General features: G+C 36.9%; 1 protein-coding gene across 1 annotated transcript in view; it reads right to left on the reverse strand.

Annotated features, from left to right (window-relative positions):
* Positions 1–222: 222 nt before the first annotated feature.
* LOC306863118 (junctophilin-1-like) overlaps positions 223–18,395 on the reverse strand; it is a 39,733-nt gene continuing 21,560 nt past the window's right edge. Inside the window, exons 3-6 of the mRNA XM_079406307.1 lie at positions 16,993–17,111; positions 4,120–4,790; positions 3,942–4,038; positions 223–2,474 (exon numbers count right to left, since the gene is read on the reverse strand). Coding sequence (XP_079262433.1) covers positions 3,958–4,038; positions 4,120–4,790; positions 16,993–17,111 — 871 coding nt within the window. The 3' untranslated portion in view covers positions 223–2,474; positions 3,942–3,957. The remainder of the gene's footprint in view (positions 2,475–3,941; positions 4,039–4,119; positions 4,791–16,992; positions 17,112–18,395) is intronic.

Here is an 18,395-nt window from a genome sequence, read left to right on the forward strand (position 1 = left end):
ATAGTGATACCTAAATTCACTTTTAGCATTTTAAACGATTGATTGTAGTTTTGAGTGTTACCATTTTATTTGATTTAAAATTCTATTGCATAGAATTTAAATATCATCCATGTATCATTAATAAAGTATCTTATCTAATCAGTTTTCGTATATAACAAATAATTGTAAGTATCGCTCCCAGAATTTCCTAACTAAATAAAGGAAAAACAGTCAACACAATTTGATTCACTGATTCAGAATCAGTAACCAGTCCTTTAACACTGTACTGGGATCAGTACATCGATGTGTTAAATTTAGCACAATAAAAAAAAGAAATCATGCAGAAATCAGACTTACAAGGCATAACATTTTATTATACAGATAAATACCATACGTTTTCAAATGATAGAAATACGTGGGGCTAACCCATGGGCTTGAAATGAAACAGAGATGAGTTTTTTGCATTCAAGGGTTCAAAAAGAATTCCTGCATCCTCAGCATTTCAAATAACGTCGAATCATATAAAGGCTTAGCATCTTAATTCTGATGATGTGTGAGATGTAATGCTTGATATAAAGGAGCTATACTGCTTTTGACAAAATACAATTGTGCATTTCTATAGAAAAATATCTTAGAATTCATATTGTAATGGCTGTGCTCTGTAAAAATGCTTATAAATAGAATAAACCTCATATAGTATATAAATGTTTTTTGTTTGTGCAACATTTGTTTTTAGAAAAATAACTCCATGTCCTGCCCTTTTAGCATAGGAGCTCATAACTCTCCTTCAGAAAACATATAAAAAGAGCCCGTACACATTGCACTGCATTGTTCCACAGAACTGAAATCCAACCAAATAAACATCACATCCTTCAAGAGTAAAGTTTTATGCCTTAAACATATTTTACCTTAGCTGTTTTGAATCAAATATACAGGTGTTAATGCATTTAAAGACCCCATGCAAACGAAAACTAAAAGCAAAAGAGGGTTTGAAGAAGAGAAACTGAGTTTTCCAAGCCCTTGTACACTCACCAAACACTAGAAACGATATCTAGAATGCTATATATAATAAATAAACCTTCTGAAGAGGGAAACTGCACATAAATATAAGAATAACAAATAAAAGTCAAATTTCAGGATGTACCAAAAAACTAATTTTACAATATAGTGGCACATTTAAATTGAATCCCCAATGACTCTTGTCAGTCAGAATTTGCATACTACAGATTTAAGACAAAGACTTCATCTCATACGAGGCTTTTATTTCCTTTTCTATGTTGTTTGAGGTAAACTGAAGTACTGTTAAAGACTCTTAAAGGCAATGTCCTACTTCCTCTAGCGCCACCCGACTCTGGCACTACCTGACTTTTGATATCCAAAACATCCAAGGTCATAAACATGCAAGCAAGCCCTCGACATCGTCTTTTTTTTTCTTTTCTCAAAACATCTCACCTGCTGTCACATGTCAAACCAGACATCTGAAGCACAATAACTCTTGCACAACATCGCATGCACGATGGCAAAGGCTTAATTTACATAACACGACAAAACAGTCAATTCCCAGAATTCAATAAATAACACGCTTTATAAGACTTTTTGATTGGTTTTGCCATGATCTAAATGGATGTGTTCAACAGAGAGTGGGAAACCACAGATCTTGAACTCTAAACTTTTCGTATTTTTCCATCTCTTAAATACTGGGACAGAATTACAATGCCCCTATTTGGTGAACAATTAAACTATGCAAGTGTAAAAAATAAATCATATTGCACATTTTTAATAAATAATATAATATTTTCCCTTGTCAAAAAAAGTGGGAGTGACTTTGCTTCGCATTGAATTCAAACACGATTTTCAATGAGGTTAACAAACATAAAGTTACATGAAAACAAAAAACTAAACGTGAGGAGTACAGTAGGGAGCATCGATTCAAGAGCTTCTGAGAAGAACTTAGGAGATGCTAGAAGAAACTGCAGTGGGTCGGTAAAGGGTGTAAGACGGATAAGTGACGCTGGTGTGCGCGTTCGGTTTCCTCGGGCCAGGCTGGCTGGAACGTATGCCCGCTGCAGCAAAGCCCCCTGAATGCATTCCTCTGGCACTGCAAGCACATCTCCCAGTTACACGTCAGATGGTAAATGAGTAAGGCAGCTGCTCTTGCCCATCACGCAAAAGTGCATCATCAAACATTTTCAGTTAAGTCTCTGCCAGAGACCTATGGAGTTGCTGATATTAAGGCTTTCCGTCAGCAGATAAGAGTCGCGTTGCACTGCATTCTCTTCTTCGGTTTCCATTTTAATGGTCATTTTTCCCCAAAAAATATTTTCATCTCTTTTGCCAGAGCCACATGATATTAGACCACACCATTCTCAGAGATGATGCTCTGGGTTTCAAACTCCCATATGCTGATTCTTCAGCTCCCTCTGCCCTCTGGAGACTGCCTGGTGCCATTTGGATTTCAGAAAGGTCATTGACACTGTGTGGGTCGCCATCCAACACTAAAAGTGGTTATAATAATGAAATACAGGGTTAAAAGTTACAGTACATCCATAACAAATGCAGATGGGGCTAGTTGTCTCAGAGGCTGTAGATAGCAGGTCTTATGGATGTTGGCTTCAAACAAAACTGTAAAAAAACTCTATTTTAAAGGTTGAACGATCTATGGAATGTAGAAAGTAGACAGAAACAATTAAGGTCAACTTATAGGTCATTTAGTATGAGCAAGAAATTATGAACGTTAAGTTTTGTGGTGAGGGGTCAACTAACAGGTTGCTGAGCTTGCTCAGTTTGATGCAATATATATATATATACACTTTTCAGTGTCTAAAACTTGATGTCAATTGTTAAGTTGATACAACTGTTTTTTTGTGAAATATATTCTCCAATCACCATATGTTGGTAATAACTGTTGGTTAAAAAGTGAAAATAAAGAACTATATATAATGAAGATAGAACTTATAATTTTTGGTACAAGGTTAAAGTCATCAAAGATTTATTTTATATTTATATATTTTATTTAATTTCTGTTGGTAAAATCAACTCTATTGTGCTGATTTCTGAATTAGCTTTTTTGCAGAATTTTTTAATAGTGCTGTCAAACGATTAATCGCAACTAATTGCATCCAAAATAAAAGTTTTTGTTTATATACTGTATGTGTGTATACTGTGTATATTTATTATGTACATATAAATGCACACACATACAGTATATATATTGAAAATATTTACATGTATATTTATATTCATAATTTATATTATATATATTATGTAAACGTAACATATTTTTCTTAATTATATATATGCATGTGTTTGTATTTATATATAAACATACACAGTGCACATACATATTATGTGAACAAAAGCTTTTATTTTGGATGCGATTAATCGCGATTAATCTTTAGACAGCACTATTTTTTATTATTATAATTTTGCTGAAAAGCATATAATAGGCTGTTTGACAGCAGGCTCTGACAGCTTACCCATATAATGTGATGACATGCCTCGCTATTATATTAGATGAATGGTCAACGTTTTAAAATGATGAAGTCTAAATTTTTACTAAATGCAATATTACATGCAATAATAAAGCAATGGTAGAATTCATTACAATGCACTTGGTGAAAAATGTCATCAAAAATTCACACAGAGATTATTAAGAGAGTTGCTGAGTATATTTATGTCAATTTTTTCAGGATTCTTTGATGAATAGAAATTTCAAATCTTTTGTAACATTACAAATGTATAAATTGTCATTTAACATTAACATTATAAAAAACTGACCTCAAACCTTTGAATAGTATAAAAATTGGTGTATAAACTATTTTCACTCAGTAACAAGTTGAATTAAACTTGACATTTTGAAGTAGAAAAACAAATAGTATTTTCTTATAAAATCTACTTCAGTAATCTTTGTCTTTTACAGTTTTGGAAAATCAAGTATAATGTATGAATATAAAAAAGTTTACCTGAGATGGTAGTGTTTCATGTAAGGAAATGGACAAAAATGATTGCCAATCCAATATTCAAAAGCATCACCATGGCAACCAAAATTGAGTTAGGACCCTGAGTTAAAAGAAACACAATGTAACAATTCCAGCAATAATCCATAAAACACATATCTGTAAGTATAAACAAGACACTTACAGATTCTTCCGCTACGGTTTCATTGGCCATATCTATGCTGGCTTTCTTGGTTTCAGCTAAGCTCTTTGGTTTGATAGACTCTTGTTTCCTGATCTTGGGCTCTGGTTTGGGAGTGGGCGCCCTGACCATTTTGGGTGGTGGAGGCATCCTGGCCAGGCTAGACTGCGTCATCTCAGGCTCTTCATCTTCTGGTTCCTCTGGTGGAGGCAACTGCACCACCGGCTTCACGTAGTAACTGTGATAAGCAGCATGTAGCTGGCCATTACCTGTGCTGGCAGGTTTGGGCAGGGGTCCAGGGGCCTTTGGTGGGGGAACGTCCTGTAGCTTGATGGCCGGTACAGGAGGAGGGGTGGATACTTTGGTGATCTCTGTCACAATGGAGGCTTTCTCTTCTTTGCTTGTCTTGCGAGCTACACTACTACTGTCCTTGCTTATCTTTCGGGCTACACTGCTGTTGTCCTTGCGGCTGGCGCTGGGGTTGGGTGCTTGGCTCTGTTGAGGGGAGTGAGGAGGTGACGGGGTTGGGCTCTGGGCAGGAGAGTGGCTTGGAGTCGTGCCGCGCCGATAGAAAGGGCTGCCAGAAGGCTTCTCCTTCTCCTTCTCCTCTTTAGGTGCTTCCTCCTTGATCTCCTCCACCGGCTCACTGAACTTTTGTTTGATGTAGTCAAGTCCTGAAAGGGAGGCATAAAATGTTGGACAAAGTCAGAGAAATTATAACACAAGTTCACCAGCAATTTGACAATTTATGATATAATTATTACAGATTATCACTCTATCAGTGTCACTCTGGTTCTTAAAGAAATATTGTAAAGGGATATTGTGTGTTAAAGGGATAGTTCACCCAAAAATGAAAATCCGAGAGCTTTCTAACCCTGCATAGACAGCCACGCAACTGACACATTCAGTGTCCAGAAAGGTAGTAAGGACATCGTTAAAATAGTCCATGGTTCAACCTTAATTTTAATTTTTTTACAATGTCCTTACTACCTTTCTGGGCCTTGAACGAGTCAGGATCAGGATTTCATCAAAAATATCTTAATTTGTATTCCGAAGATGAATGAAGTTCTTAGGGTTTGGAACGACATGAGGGTGAGTAATTAATAACTTTAATTTTGGGATGAACTGTCCCTTTTAAATGCAGCTTCATGTGTTACTAATGGAAACCTTCTCAAGTCTATTCTGTAAAATAAAAACAGTTTTGGTAATGTGTGCGAATTTTTCTAGTTCTAAAAACACGGTTTGCTCAGTCACCCTGTCAATGAAAACTCTGTCCAATCTGGATCAATTAACTGGTGAAACTGCTTAGATGACAGCAACCAAACTATGAATGACGCAGTGCTAAGTTTGCATAATAGAGCTTTCCGGGAAAATCATACGACTCCAACTAGCTTAAGCCCAAACAATTTAACTGCAGTTTAATTCACTTGACATCTCTGGCATCCATGATGACCAGCTTCAAAGAGTGCGAGGGCATTCTTAATGCTTAAAGTAACCTCTGAAGATAATTTCTCACAATAACTTGATAAGAGCTCATACTTTATGGAGGGTCTATTCTGCTTCTTTCTGTCTGATCTGAACTCCTGTCACAAGTTCCTGGCATTGTTTGCATGATTTACTGGTCTAAAGAGACCATGTTAGCTCACTGCAGGCATAATTCACTGCCCGTCTCCTCAATGCAAGGTGCACAGAAGCCAGGTGCTGCCCTGACCTTATGACCCCCAACAGTTCATCTCTCTCTTTCTTTATTTATGCCGTTTCAGTACAACCTGTCATTTACAGAAGACATTTATGTACTTATATGAGCAGCTATTAACTAAATTAATTGTTCTTAAAAATCATTAAGCAGAACACATACTAATGAAAGAAAATATGTATCTATCAACATTCAGATTGATTTTGATCATATTATGTCTCATGTTACAAGCCATTGTATAGAGTGTTGTTCTCTAACCCACGCCAAGAACTGTTAATCTTGTAGTTGCGGAGCAACTTAAAAATAAAGTCCACATAATGCTCTAAGATTGCTTTGATCTCTCTTTAATCCTCAAGCAAGGCTCTGAAAGTGGAAGTCTGCTACCCTGGGATGGCACAATAGAAAAATACTGTATTTGATAAACAAAACAATTAATACAATGTACTTGAGCAATTTTATTCAATATAATTTTAATATTAAATCCTGCATTACTATAAAATGCTCAGCACACATAAATGAAAAAAATGTATTAACTCAGAAATTGCTTGTATTTTTTTGCGAAACTTTCTCCAATACTCTATTTACAACTTGACTAGTGCTGTCAAACGATTAATCGCATCCAAAAATAAAAGTTTTTGTTTACATAATATATGTGTATGTGCAGTGTATATTTATTATGTATATATAAATGCATGTGTGTGCATTTATATATACATAATGTTTAGAAATGTTAACAATGTTAAGAAAATATTTACATGTAATTACATGTATATATTTATATTCATATAATTTATATTATATATAAATGTATTTATTATACAGTATAAACATAAATTTTTTCTTAAATATATACATGCATGTGTTTGTATTTATATATACATAATAAATATACACAGTACACACACATATATTGTGAACAAAAACTTTTATTTTGGATGCGATTAATCATTTGACAGCACTATTTTTTACTTACACAACTACAAAGGCAACACAAAAATGCACAATAGAAGTAGAACAGTGATTCCTAAACAGAGTTGCATGTAAACTGAACTAGCATATATATATATATTTTAATTGAATCCTTTTTTTAGAAGAGTGAAAAGATTAAAATAAATAAATAATAAATATATTTAAAGGAATCGTTCATGTAAATAAATGTTACTTTAATTATTTAAATATATATATATTCTGTTTCTTTGTATTTTCCACAGATGACGGCTATAATGGATAATCCTGGCCATATTCCAGCTCCATTAGACAGTGCTATGTGGGGGAACGTTCTGTTTAAATCCTCTGGAGCATTGCACCCTCGCCGACCTTAAATTAGACCAAACGTCAATAACAAGAGGTATTCATTTAATAGTTGATGGGATGGAAAGGCCTCATCTTCTAAGGTTGTGCCGGAGTTACGCAATCACATCCGCTGCCTTTGTGGATTAGATTATGGCACCTGTGCTGTGCAGTTATAAAAAATTATTTTCTTAAATCAATATATTTGCCTTGTTTTTCAATAAAAAAGAAACATCCAAACATCGTTAAATAAGACTTGTTTTCAGAGAAGATATCTTGAATTAGGTTCTCTAACATTAATTATTAAAAGCCAGAAAAAACTTAAGTGTATATATATATGTATATAAAGACAAAGACAAAAAGATTAGAAAATGATTTTTATGTTGTAACAATACAAAAAGCAATGCTACTTGTTAATTAAATAACTCAATTCTGGAAAGTCCTTGTTACCTTAAAAGAAGATCACAATATGAGGCATCAAGATGTATAATGAGAGCTGTCATGTTATCATGTGAAATTCAACTCCAAAAATAAGTGGTGGCAATAGAACCTCACAGGCTCAAAACCAGCATAAGGCATTTGACAAAGATCCAAAGGCCTCTCTTATGACATTAGAAGGATTATGAAATCTTTTCACTCACAGTTAAGAGACACAACTCAACACAACACATCCACCCCTGACACGAGGGTGGATGGCACTGAAGCGGTACCATTGTCTCAACATGCAATAGATCAAATTCAGAGACGCACAAACAAACCAATCAGAGGCATGACAAACATACAGATCCAGTCTGTGCAATCAGCCTTAACCTTTTGTTTATTATCTACATTGTGAAGAATATTAATAGGCTCCCTAACCTAATAAAAGAGCATGTGATATGGGGGGGTTTGAATTTATTAAGCACTTCATAAATTCATGCCAGTGGAGTCTTGTGTGTATTTATGAAACATGCCATAATGTATTTCATGCTGACAGACGTTTGATGGAATAATAATGACTGATTTATAGTCGATCTATGTATATTTATTTTTTACATCTCTCAATGCTAAACCAGATTATCTGTGTACTTTCTCAATACATGTTCCTGGCCTTCTTATAAAATAAAACTAATAATTAATTTGTTGTGCCTCGGATGACTGGACATTTGCGATCACATCCCCCTCTCTCCACCACTTCCTGTACTTTTGCAATAAAAGGCAAAAATGGAAGAATAAAATAAAAAGGATTTATTGTTCTGTGATTTTAAGTAATTGCGACTGTATTAAGAAAATACAGTATAAATAAATAGAAAATAGTAATAATAATAATAAAATTTATCTTATTTATTATGTTTGTTTGTAATGAGATACATTTATTTTTCTTCTCACAGTTACAACTGTATTTATTTTTCTTACAACTGCGACTTTAATTGCGATTGTATTAAGAAAATACATTATAAATATGTAAATATGTACATATACAAGAAATAATAAACATTTATATAAAACATTTATAATTTATTTACTTATAAATACATGTTCTTATCTGTCTTTAATAATAATAATAATAATAATAATAATATTTTTCTTATTTATTATGTTTGTATATTATGAGCAACAATTATAACTGTGAGAAAAAATAAATACATGTATTTGTCTCACAACTGTTACTTTAAGTAGTTGCGACTGTATTCGTAAAATACGTTATAAAAATGTAAATACGTGCATATATTTAGGCTACATATACAGTATTCAAAAAAACAATAAAAAAATAATACATATATTAATCAGCTATTTACTTATGAATACATGTTCTTGGCCTTAATAATAATAATAATAAAACATTATTACATATGTGTATTTAATACTCTCAATTGCAACTTTATGTATGTATATATATATATTTTTATGTATGTACATATATATATACATACATATATATATATATACACATACAAACGTATTATACACATATAACATAGTAAGAATGTGTGTGGACCAACAAGTATACACACACATAAACACACCCACACAGATTTTTTTGTTCTGTTTATACAACAAACAGTCAAAATTGTAAGATAAATTAATACATTATACATTATTTATTTATTATAATTATATATGTCAATATCTGAGCCATTACGGTTGTACTGAAACGGCATAAATAAAGAAAAGAGAGAGATGAACTGTTGGGGGTCATAAGGTCAGGGCAGCACCTGGCTTCTGTGCACCTTGCATTGAGGAGACGGGCAGTGATTGAGTAATTTAAAGGGAGGAGGGAAGAGGAGGTACAGTCAGGGTTCAAAATGTCTGACTGAAGGAATGGACAGCTGCAGTCAGAGCCCTGCTCGCTGTCCTGCCATTCCAACTATCCCTCCTGCTAGCTCCCTGTAAAGGACACACTCGCTCCAAATATAGTGCAATTAACGTCACTCTATAAACCTCGTCGGGTAGACCATTTCAAACAGGGCCTAAAGACAACCATGGCAACAGTGCAGCGTTTTTTCCTGATGTGTTACAAAGGCATACTTAACCTCCGCACTAATCTGCCATAAGCCAGAAATGTCAATTACGAGTGCTGGTGTTTACTTCTGAGCGCGATGCGATGTTTGAGAGCTAGTGGGAGAAGCAGGCAACGATGGGGATCAGGCCAGATCAAATCAGAAAGCCACTTTGTTTCCATATGATACTTCAAATTGAAGTAGGTTTGTTTCTGCTATGAAAACATCATTATATAAAACAAAAATAACTGTTTTCCATTTGAATATATTTTAAATGTAATTTATGCAAAGCTGAATTTTGAATTCTGTCAGTCTTCAGAGTCACACGATCTTTCAGAAATCACTCTGAAGGTCAAGAAACATTTGAGTCACAAGGCGTTTGATGTTGCACTGAAAGTGTTGTTTAACTGGTTGCACTGTTTGTTCAAGCACACTGTGTGTAGTTAGGAAAGATGATGATATGGAGATATTGCCTTTGTTAAACAATAAAAGTCTAAGCATTGCAAATGAGCAAACAGGACCAGGAAACGACCAGGAATTTCTAATTAACATGGAAACATATGGGCAGCATATTGCAAGCGAGTCCTGTAAGAGAAACCTCACCTAAATAAATACACAGAGAAGTGCTAACACTTGCAACTCTTGAAATGTGAATGTCTGGCCAGTTTTAGCATGTAGGGTATGTACTGAAAATGTATCGTATTAAATAAACACATGGCTGTTGTGACCTCAAGTGTGTTAGTCATTAAATCTGGTGGCACTTATTATTAGCTCATTAACAAATTATATCCTCCCTTGGATTAATCTGAAGCGCTACTATCAAAATGAACCTGTCTATTTGGATGAATCTAGCCTGACACATCATGCCCACTGAATTCAACTTATCAACAAAAATGTACTATTATATGCAAATTTACATATACCATTCAAAATTTTGGGATCAGTATATTTTTTAGGATGCATTTAATTACCAGTAAAGACATTTACAATGTTACAAAATATTTTTAATAAATGCTGATCATTTGAACTTTTTATTCAGAACCAACTCATTATAATGATTTTGAAAGATCATGTTACACTGAAGACTAGAGTAATCGCTGCTAAAAAATTCAGCTTTACCATTACAGAAATAAATTACATTTTAAAATATAGAAAGCAGTTATTTTAAATTGTAATATTACTGTTTTACTGTATTGTTGATTACAAATACAGAATTGATGTGCATCAGAGGACTTAAAAACATTTAAAAATTTTACAGACCCCAAACAGTAATTTTAACAGTAATGTGTAGGGGTGGGTATATATTTTTGATCCCATAGAAATTTCATAATTCTTGTCACCAGTGTCAATATCACAAAAAACGAATACAAGCCAAAATAATAATAATAATAAAAAAAACAACTCGACTTCACTGAAGACAAGTAAAGTAAAAGAAAAATAAGAAACTAATTACATGCAATAGGACAAAAAACTACAGTAGAACAAATACATAAATGCTGCAAACAGTGTATAAAGTAATCAAATGTACAATAAAAGTGCATATTCTTCACTGTGCAATTTAAATATATATTTCTTCTTATTAAAGTTCCAAAAGTGATTTAGTCAAGAGCAGTGAGAAATGTTCTCTCTTTTGTTGATTGATTAACATCAGTGACAAACAGTAGGAATATTAGACTGCTGTCACTTTAAGAGCTCCCCGGATCCAGTATACTGTTACACGTGTGTTTTTCTTTCTCATCTGTTTGCTTTCACTTAGAACCTAAATTACTGTGTTTACAAGGAAGTGTGTGTATTTAACCGTTCAAGGTCTATAAAGCTGTAAAAATAAGTCAATTCAATAATCCCATGCTCTATGAGCTCCGTCTTCATGTGCATATGGCGAAATGAGTTCTCTTTTGCAGCGGATTGCGTTTCAACGGCTTAAAATCACTTTTTCTTTTTTTTTTAAACGCAATTGTTTTAAAAATGCATGCAAATGATACGTTTTCGTGACCACGTAGCACAATTTTCTACCGGTTAATCGTGTCTACAAGTACATCGCCCACCTGTAGTAATGTATGTATTTTTGATGCTTATGTCCAGTTACTCTGTATTTACTCTGCAGTTCATCTTAAATATGCATTACAAATTCTTACAAAACCAGTTTTGCTTCTTCACTGAACAAGCCAGAATAAGGTAGTGTTGAACAATCTGGCATTAGATTTCACAAATAATGGATTGTAGTTTAGACAAAAGGGTAAATCAGGTCACCAAGAGAGCAAAAATAAATGGTAGAACAAAAAAGTGAGCAAATCTGAGCAACAGTAGTTCTCCAGAAACAGCTCAGTTTAATTAAGATTTTATCTCCCTGGCGGCTCTCACAAAGATTTCACAGGTATCTGTAAGACATGATTCATTTGCGCAGTCATATCCTGTCCAACACGAGCGTCTCCTTGTGAAGGTGATTTCCAGTTATAGATCTGCAGAAGGTTGTGTACTAGGCCCCTTGTGAGTTTGACCTTTATCCCTTGACCTCCCTTTGCTCAGCTGGCAAGAGTTTATGGTGTAGTTTGGGTGGGGTTTGCTTCTGAAAACTGAGAAGTGTTTCTGGAACCTTTTCCATGAGAGGTGAGCGGCACAATAGAGCTGTAACTTGACATGCCCACTTCTTATCTGAATCCGTCTACTCATAGCAATGTGCCATACGCACGACGCACTCAACAAGCCTTACATTCCTCATCCAGAGAACATTCTCGGTTTGATATGGACGACATTCTTTGGCTGCTGTCGGATGTATTTCCAAAGGGAACTAGAACAATCACAGAGGAACAGTCTACTAATATTAGTGCTCTGTAATGTTGAGTAATAAACATAGTAAAAAACTTGTTTTCCCTTTGCATTTAAGTTGCATTTTTTACCGCACTTAATATTGTTCATTTCTTTAGAAAAACAAACTTAAGTACTTTTGCTTTTGCTTAAATCTTGATTTAAGAATGTTTAAATATTTGTAGTGTAAATATATTATTATAAGTGTAAATTTTTTCTTTTAAGTTTAATATGCTCATTGTGTACAATTACTGACAAAAATAACATTAAACATAAAAAACAATGTTGCTAATCCGCTACCACATCAGTATTATAATTATATGTGAATCTGCAAGTGAAATGTTTACAGGGACAATATTGAGAAAAACGCATTCCTGTAGCTGCTAACAGTAGAGAACCAAGGTCATAGGTTCGATTTCCACTAATGAACGGACAAAATAGAAGTTCCTTTAGATAAAATTGTCTGACAAATGCATAAATGTAATAAAAATTGTATATGTATTACATAGTGCCACGTTTCTGTTGTGTTTTGCCATGTCTTCCTTTGACCTAGTTTTCCTTAGTTGCCCTGATTAGTTAATTAGCTCCTCACCTGTTTTTGTTTCCCCATAATTACATTTAGTATTTAAAGCCTGTGTTCTCGCCTGGTCCTTTGTCTGCTATTTGTTTGATCGATGCGTTTTGCTACCCCTCACTCCTGGATTATCTCTGGTCCTTGTTTGACTTTTCATTAAAATACTCTATTTTTGATTATTCTCCTTCGTTGTGCGCTTTACTAGCACTACACGTAACAGAATAGCAGACCCTCAAAGTGAGTAAATTAAGCTGCGTTTTTCTTTCCGTTTATTTATTTTTTCCGTTCCTCTCCCGGAACAGATCTGCCCACCGTCCAACTCCTGTGCCTGGAGCAGATGGACCGTTCGCTGGAGAACCATACCAGGGACTTTCTCGATCTGGCGTGCCTTACCCACTTCCCGGATCGCTCGCTCTGTTTTCTACATCACCAGCCTGAGCGAGCGGTGTAAGGCACGCCTGCTAGCGAACGGTCCCAAAGAGGATTTCCCGCTTTCATGGAGTGGGTGCTGGAGAACAACAGATCTCCACTCACCATCTGCCCCGCTGATGAGGACATCTCCAACCCCACTCCCAAACCAGAGACGAGTCAGCTGTCATCCCGCTGCACGGAGCTACTGCCTGAGCCCACTGCAGATGGAGAGCCTGAGCCGGCTGCGACTGAGTCGACCATCGCCACAGAGCCTGAGCCTCTCTCATCGTCTGACTAAGTGCCTGAGCTGGCAACATCGTCCGTCCCTGAGGGAGTTTTGGTGGTGATCGAGGGCTTTGAGGGAAGCCCCCGCCCACACTCCCGCGACTGAGGGTGAGCGGCATCTGATTTCTGGGAGCTATAAAGAGGAACTCATGGACATTTTCAAGATGGACCTAATAGACTGGTTTGGAGCAGTATTAACCTGTGCTCCTGAATCTCCTGCGTCTCCGCTGGTTCCGTCCAGCTCATGTCCTCCTGTGTTCCCTCCCAACCTCCCTCTCCCGCCTCCTCTCAAAGCAGCTAGTTCCTCACCTCCATCTCCGCTGATGCCTGTCAGTCCCTCAGGTCACCCTCAGTCAGAGCTCTGATCTGCCGCCTCGGGATTTCCAGTCTCCAGCTCCACCCAGGCATACGGATCCCCTGTCTCCATCTCCAACCTCCGAGCCTTTTACTACACTTCGTTCCTCCGACCCATCGGCTCCGCCTTGGCTCCTAGCTCCCTCGTCTCCACCGTGGCCCATCATCCCACTTGCTCCACCGGGCTCCCTCATCCCTCCGGCTCCGCCTTGGTCAGTCGTCGACCATCCACCGCCTCGGGACTCCACTCCTCTGGCTTCGCCTTGTCATTCCGTCTCTCCGGCTCTGTCAGGCTCCACCTTCATCCTCAGTCGCACTGGCTCCACCACGCTCTTCCCCGCCTCCGCCTCAGTCGCCAGAGCCTTCAGCTCTCCCTAGGCCCTCCGGATCCTCAATTTCGCCCCGGCTCTCCGTCTGCTCGGTTCCACCTCCAGCAGCTCAGTCTCCGTCAGTCGCCCCCCAGGTGTTGTCGGTCCCTTCTCCACCATGGCTCCTCCCGCTGTCAACTCCACCGTGGGCCGCCATCCTGGCTGGCCTCTGGATTGCCACCTGGCTCCTCCCACCCTCCACTCCCCCATGGACTTATTTTTTGGACCGTTTTGGTTTCTGCCCCTTTCCCATTGCCTGCCCCTCATCTGCTCCTCGCCCGCCACCTGAACACCCACCCTCCCTCCTATGTTGGACCTTTGTCGGCACGAGGATGCGCCATTCCGGGAGGGGGGCGAAATGTCACGTTTCTGTTTTGCCATGTCTTCCTTAGTTGCTCTGATTAGTTAATTGGCTCCTCACCTGTTTCTGTTTCCCCATGATTTCGTTTAGTATTTAAAGCCTGTGTTCTCGCCTGGTCCTTTGCCTGCTATTTGTTTTGATCGATGTGTTTTGCTACCCCTCGCTCCTGGATCATCTCTGTTCCTTCTTTGACTTTATATTAAAAGACTAAATTTTTGATTATTCTCCTTCGTCGTGCGCTTTACTAGCACTACACGTAACACATAGAGATATTCTGATATTTACCATCACTTCCCAGTCCCACTGCATTTAAGAAAACTATAGCTGCAAAACTGTAGTTTCCAAAGAAAAAATAAAATAAATAAAACCCTAAGATCGGCATTTAAATGCTATTTATAGATAAATATTAAAGCTACATAGTATGGCATTTATCTTTATTTTAATTGTAATATTTTATATATTTACATTACAAACACCCAAAGTTTGCATTTAAATAATATTTTGACATTTAAATAAATCATATTCTTTTGGCAATTGTCATGTTATTTGTCTTATAACCGTGAGTACAGCAACATTTTTCTACTAATATTTACATATTAATGTTCTGAAAAATGAAAGCGAGAACTACACTGACATGCAAAGGTCAGACAATCACGACAGAGGTCTGAAATCCTAAAGGTAAAGCCTGATAAACAAAAAGAGAGAGCCTGGATAATGTCATATCACTGTCAAAAAATCTGGTAACACTATTATAGAGACCAATTCTCCCTATTAACTAGTTGCTTATTAGCATGCCTATTATTAACATATTGGCTGTTTATTAGTACTTATAATGCACATATTCTGCATGACCACTTTTCTGCATCCCCAATCCCACCCAATACCTAAACTAAACAACTACCTTACTTTTAATAAGCAGCAAAGAGTTTGAGGCAAAAGTCATAGTTAATAGCAAGAAACCTTAAAGGGGACCTATTATGCTCCTTTTTACAAGATGTAAAATAAGTCTCTGATATCCCCAGAGTGTGTATGTGAAGTTTTAGCTCAAAATACCCCACAGATAATTTGTTATAGCTTGTTAAAATTGCCACTTTTAGGGTATGAACCAAAACGCTCTGAATTTGAGTATGTTGCTTTAAAGCAAATGAGCTGGTGCTCCCGGAGAAGAGGGCGGAGCTTCAAGAGCTCCAGCTCCGCAGTAGTAGTGCTAGCCTTTGCAAATAAACATTCCAGATTAGTACAAGCCTGTTATCTTTACAGAAAACATATTCGGTTTCAAAGTCAGTCATCTGATTATACTGTGCATAATAAATTTGCGTTTATGAATTACACAGACGGAGAGCACGGCGGGATAAAAATAACAACATAGCTGGTCTCGTGGTGCATGGCATGCTATCACAAACTTTATAAGACCCACTCGTGATTATGAGCTCAATAAACTCAAGCGATCGACTCACATTGCTTTCATATGCAACTTTTAACCACCACATTCCTATTCACGATCATTCATGAAGACAGCACCAGTGAAAACAGGCAGAGTCGATGGCAGCTTTAGAATCATTAGCCTTACAGAGTGCCAAGAAGCTCTTTCAGAAGGGCAATTTGGAAAACAAACGCGTGGTACTTACTTTGTCTGGAGCTGACTTTCGCGCACGAAGTGTTGGTATTGATCCCTACGCGTATTGGGGACTTTACCGATTTTTTCCAGGACATTTCCTTAGACAATGAAACTTGACCAAAGTGTCCTCAGCGGCGGAGGCGGACCACAGCTTCTCACTCAGGGCTGTGTCTATGCTTATAGGGCAGCGTCACAAATGGGCGGGACTTTTTCCCCTCGGTGACGTGAACAGAGGGAGAATTTGAAACTGCTCGTTCCGAGAGCCTGTTTATGATTTTTTTAGATTATAAAAAAACAAATGGGTGGATTTTTACCATTATAGGCTGGTTGTTTTCACACACTGCGGCTACACAACTGTGTTCAAACACCTTATAAAAGTGATTTTTGCATAATAGGTCCCCTTTAAAATAAAATGTGACCAAAAACCTTGATCAGCTTGATTAGAGCCTGGGAAAAACATTCATGTACCCTCAGCAGAGCTCCACTGAGCTAGGTTTATGTGAAGGTAAGTGTCTGTTGTGAAAAATGTAAGTGAGGGTGTGTGGTTATAATCTGGTGGCTTTCATCAGGGGTATTTAAGTCTTATATTCAGGGTGTGTGTGGGGGAAAGTAAAACTTTTCTTCTGTAATTTACCTGGTTGATGGAAGCTTGGAGATAATTCACAGGCCACAGCTCTGGCTAAGTCTGATTCCTGACACGCTGCAAGTGCGGCCTGGTCTGCTGCTTCACTCTTAGTCCTTGCATGGGATGTCCTGTACACACAAGACAGAGAAAGTTATAGCATGCATTATATATATATATTTTTTTACAGTATTTAAATAAATGTAAATAAAAGTTCTGCTGTGAGAGTGTGCTTGTGCTATGTATTTTAAATTCTGAAATATAAATAAATATAAGTGTAATATATTAAATATATTCTATTAACGGTCATTAATTTCTTTGAGTGCTTTGCTGAATGCTTGTGCTTTGGTTTTGAAATGAGGATGCATAAACATATGTACTGATGTGGGCTGCCTTTAGCTGTGTGTAGGGAGGAGGAGGAGGGGGGCAGAGGGGATCTGTGTGTATATGCACATGTGTGCTCGCAATACATATGTGTATAGGGAGGTAAATAGTACTATGGGGTGTGCTGATCCCCCCGGTTTTGTCAAATCCAGCTTTTACAAATGGATGGGGACAAAGCATTTAATCCGGTCAGAGAGCACAGTCCACAAACAAACATCCCTCTTACTCAGCAGACAACATACATTGCGAGAAAGCTAAGTCTTGTATTCAAAATAAATAAATAAATAACATTATTTAAATTATTTACAGCATATAAAGTAATTTTTTTTAATCATATATTTTAATATTCCAATAATAAACGTACTTATTCAAATAATATTAAATATTAATACAGAAATTAGAAAATTAATAAATACAATAAATCATATCTAATATGTGTATATGCTTGGTTGGGACATGCCTGAGGAAGTTACCAAGAAAAAAAAAACATTGTTGATATTTGAAACTCTGGAAACATGTAAGATTACTAAAGTCTTTTTCTCAAGAGCAAAAGCAAAAGTCTTCAAATGTTTCAAGGAGGAAAAAAAAAATCATGAACACAGGGTGTGATTATGAAGTAAACAAGCACAAAAAACAAAAAGAGAAAAAGGTTTATGTTGGGATCATGATAGGCTTGGCCTCTGGGTGGCTTTAATGAAGCCTGCATCATACTGAAACACAAGCTTATGGACAGGAATCAAGAGGTGACCTGCTTCTCAAATCCCTTCAAAACCCCCGACGTGCTGCAACACACACTGTTTTCATCTTCTCACAGACCAGCCAGATTGAGTCTGTGCAGCGTATGCATTAGGCATCGGGGATTTTTCCCATCGGTTCAGGGATATTACTATAACTATTACGCAACCTAGCATCAAAAGCACAAGTTAAACACTCTAAAATGCAGCGGATTAGTCCAACTTGGTGCTTCAGTCAGACCAACCTCCAAATACGCGTCAAAACAAGATGCATAAGCAGAATGGGTAGTCTGAAAG

Source organism: Barbus barbus (assembly GCF_936440315.1).
Source record: "Barbus barbus genome assembly, chromosome: 44".
In the NCBI taxonomy this organism is placed as follows: Eukaryota; Metazoa; Chordata; class Actinopteri; order Cypriniformes; family Cyprinidae; genus Barbus; species Barbus barbus.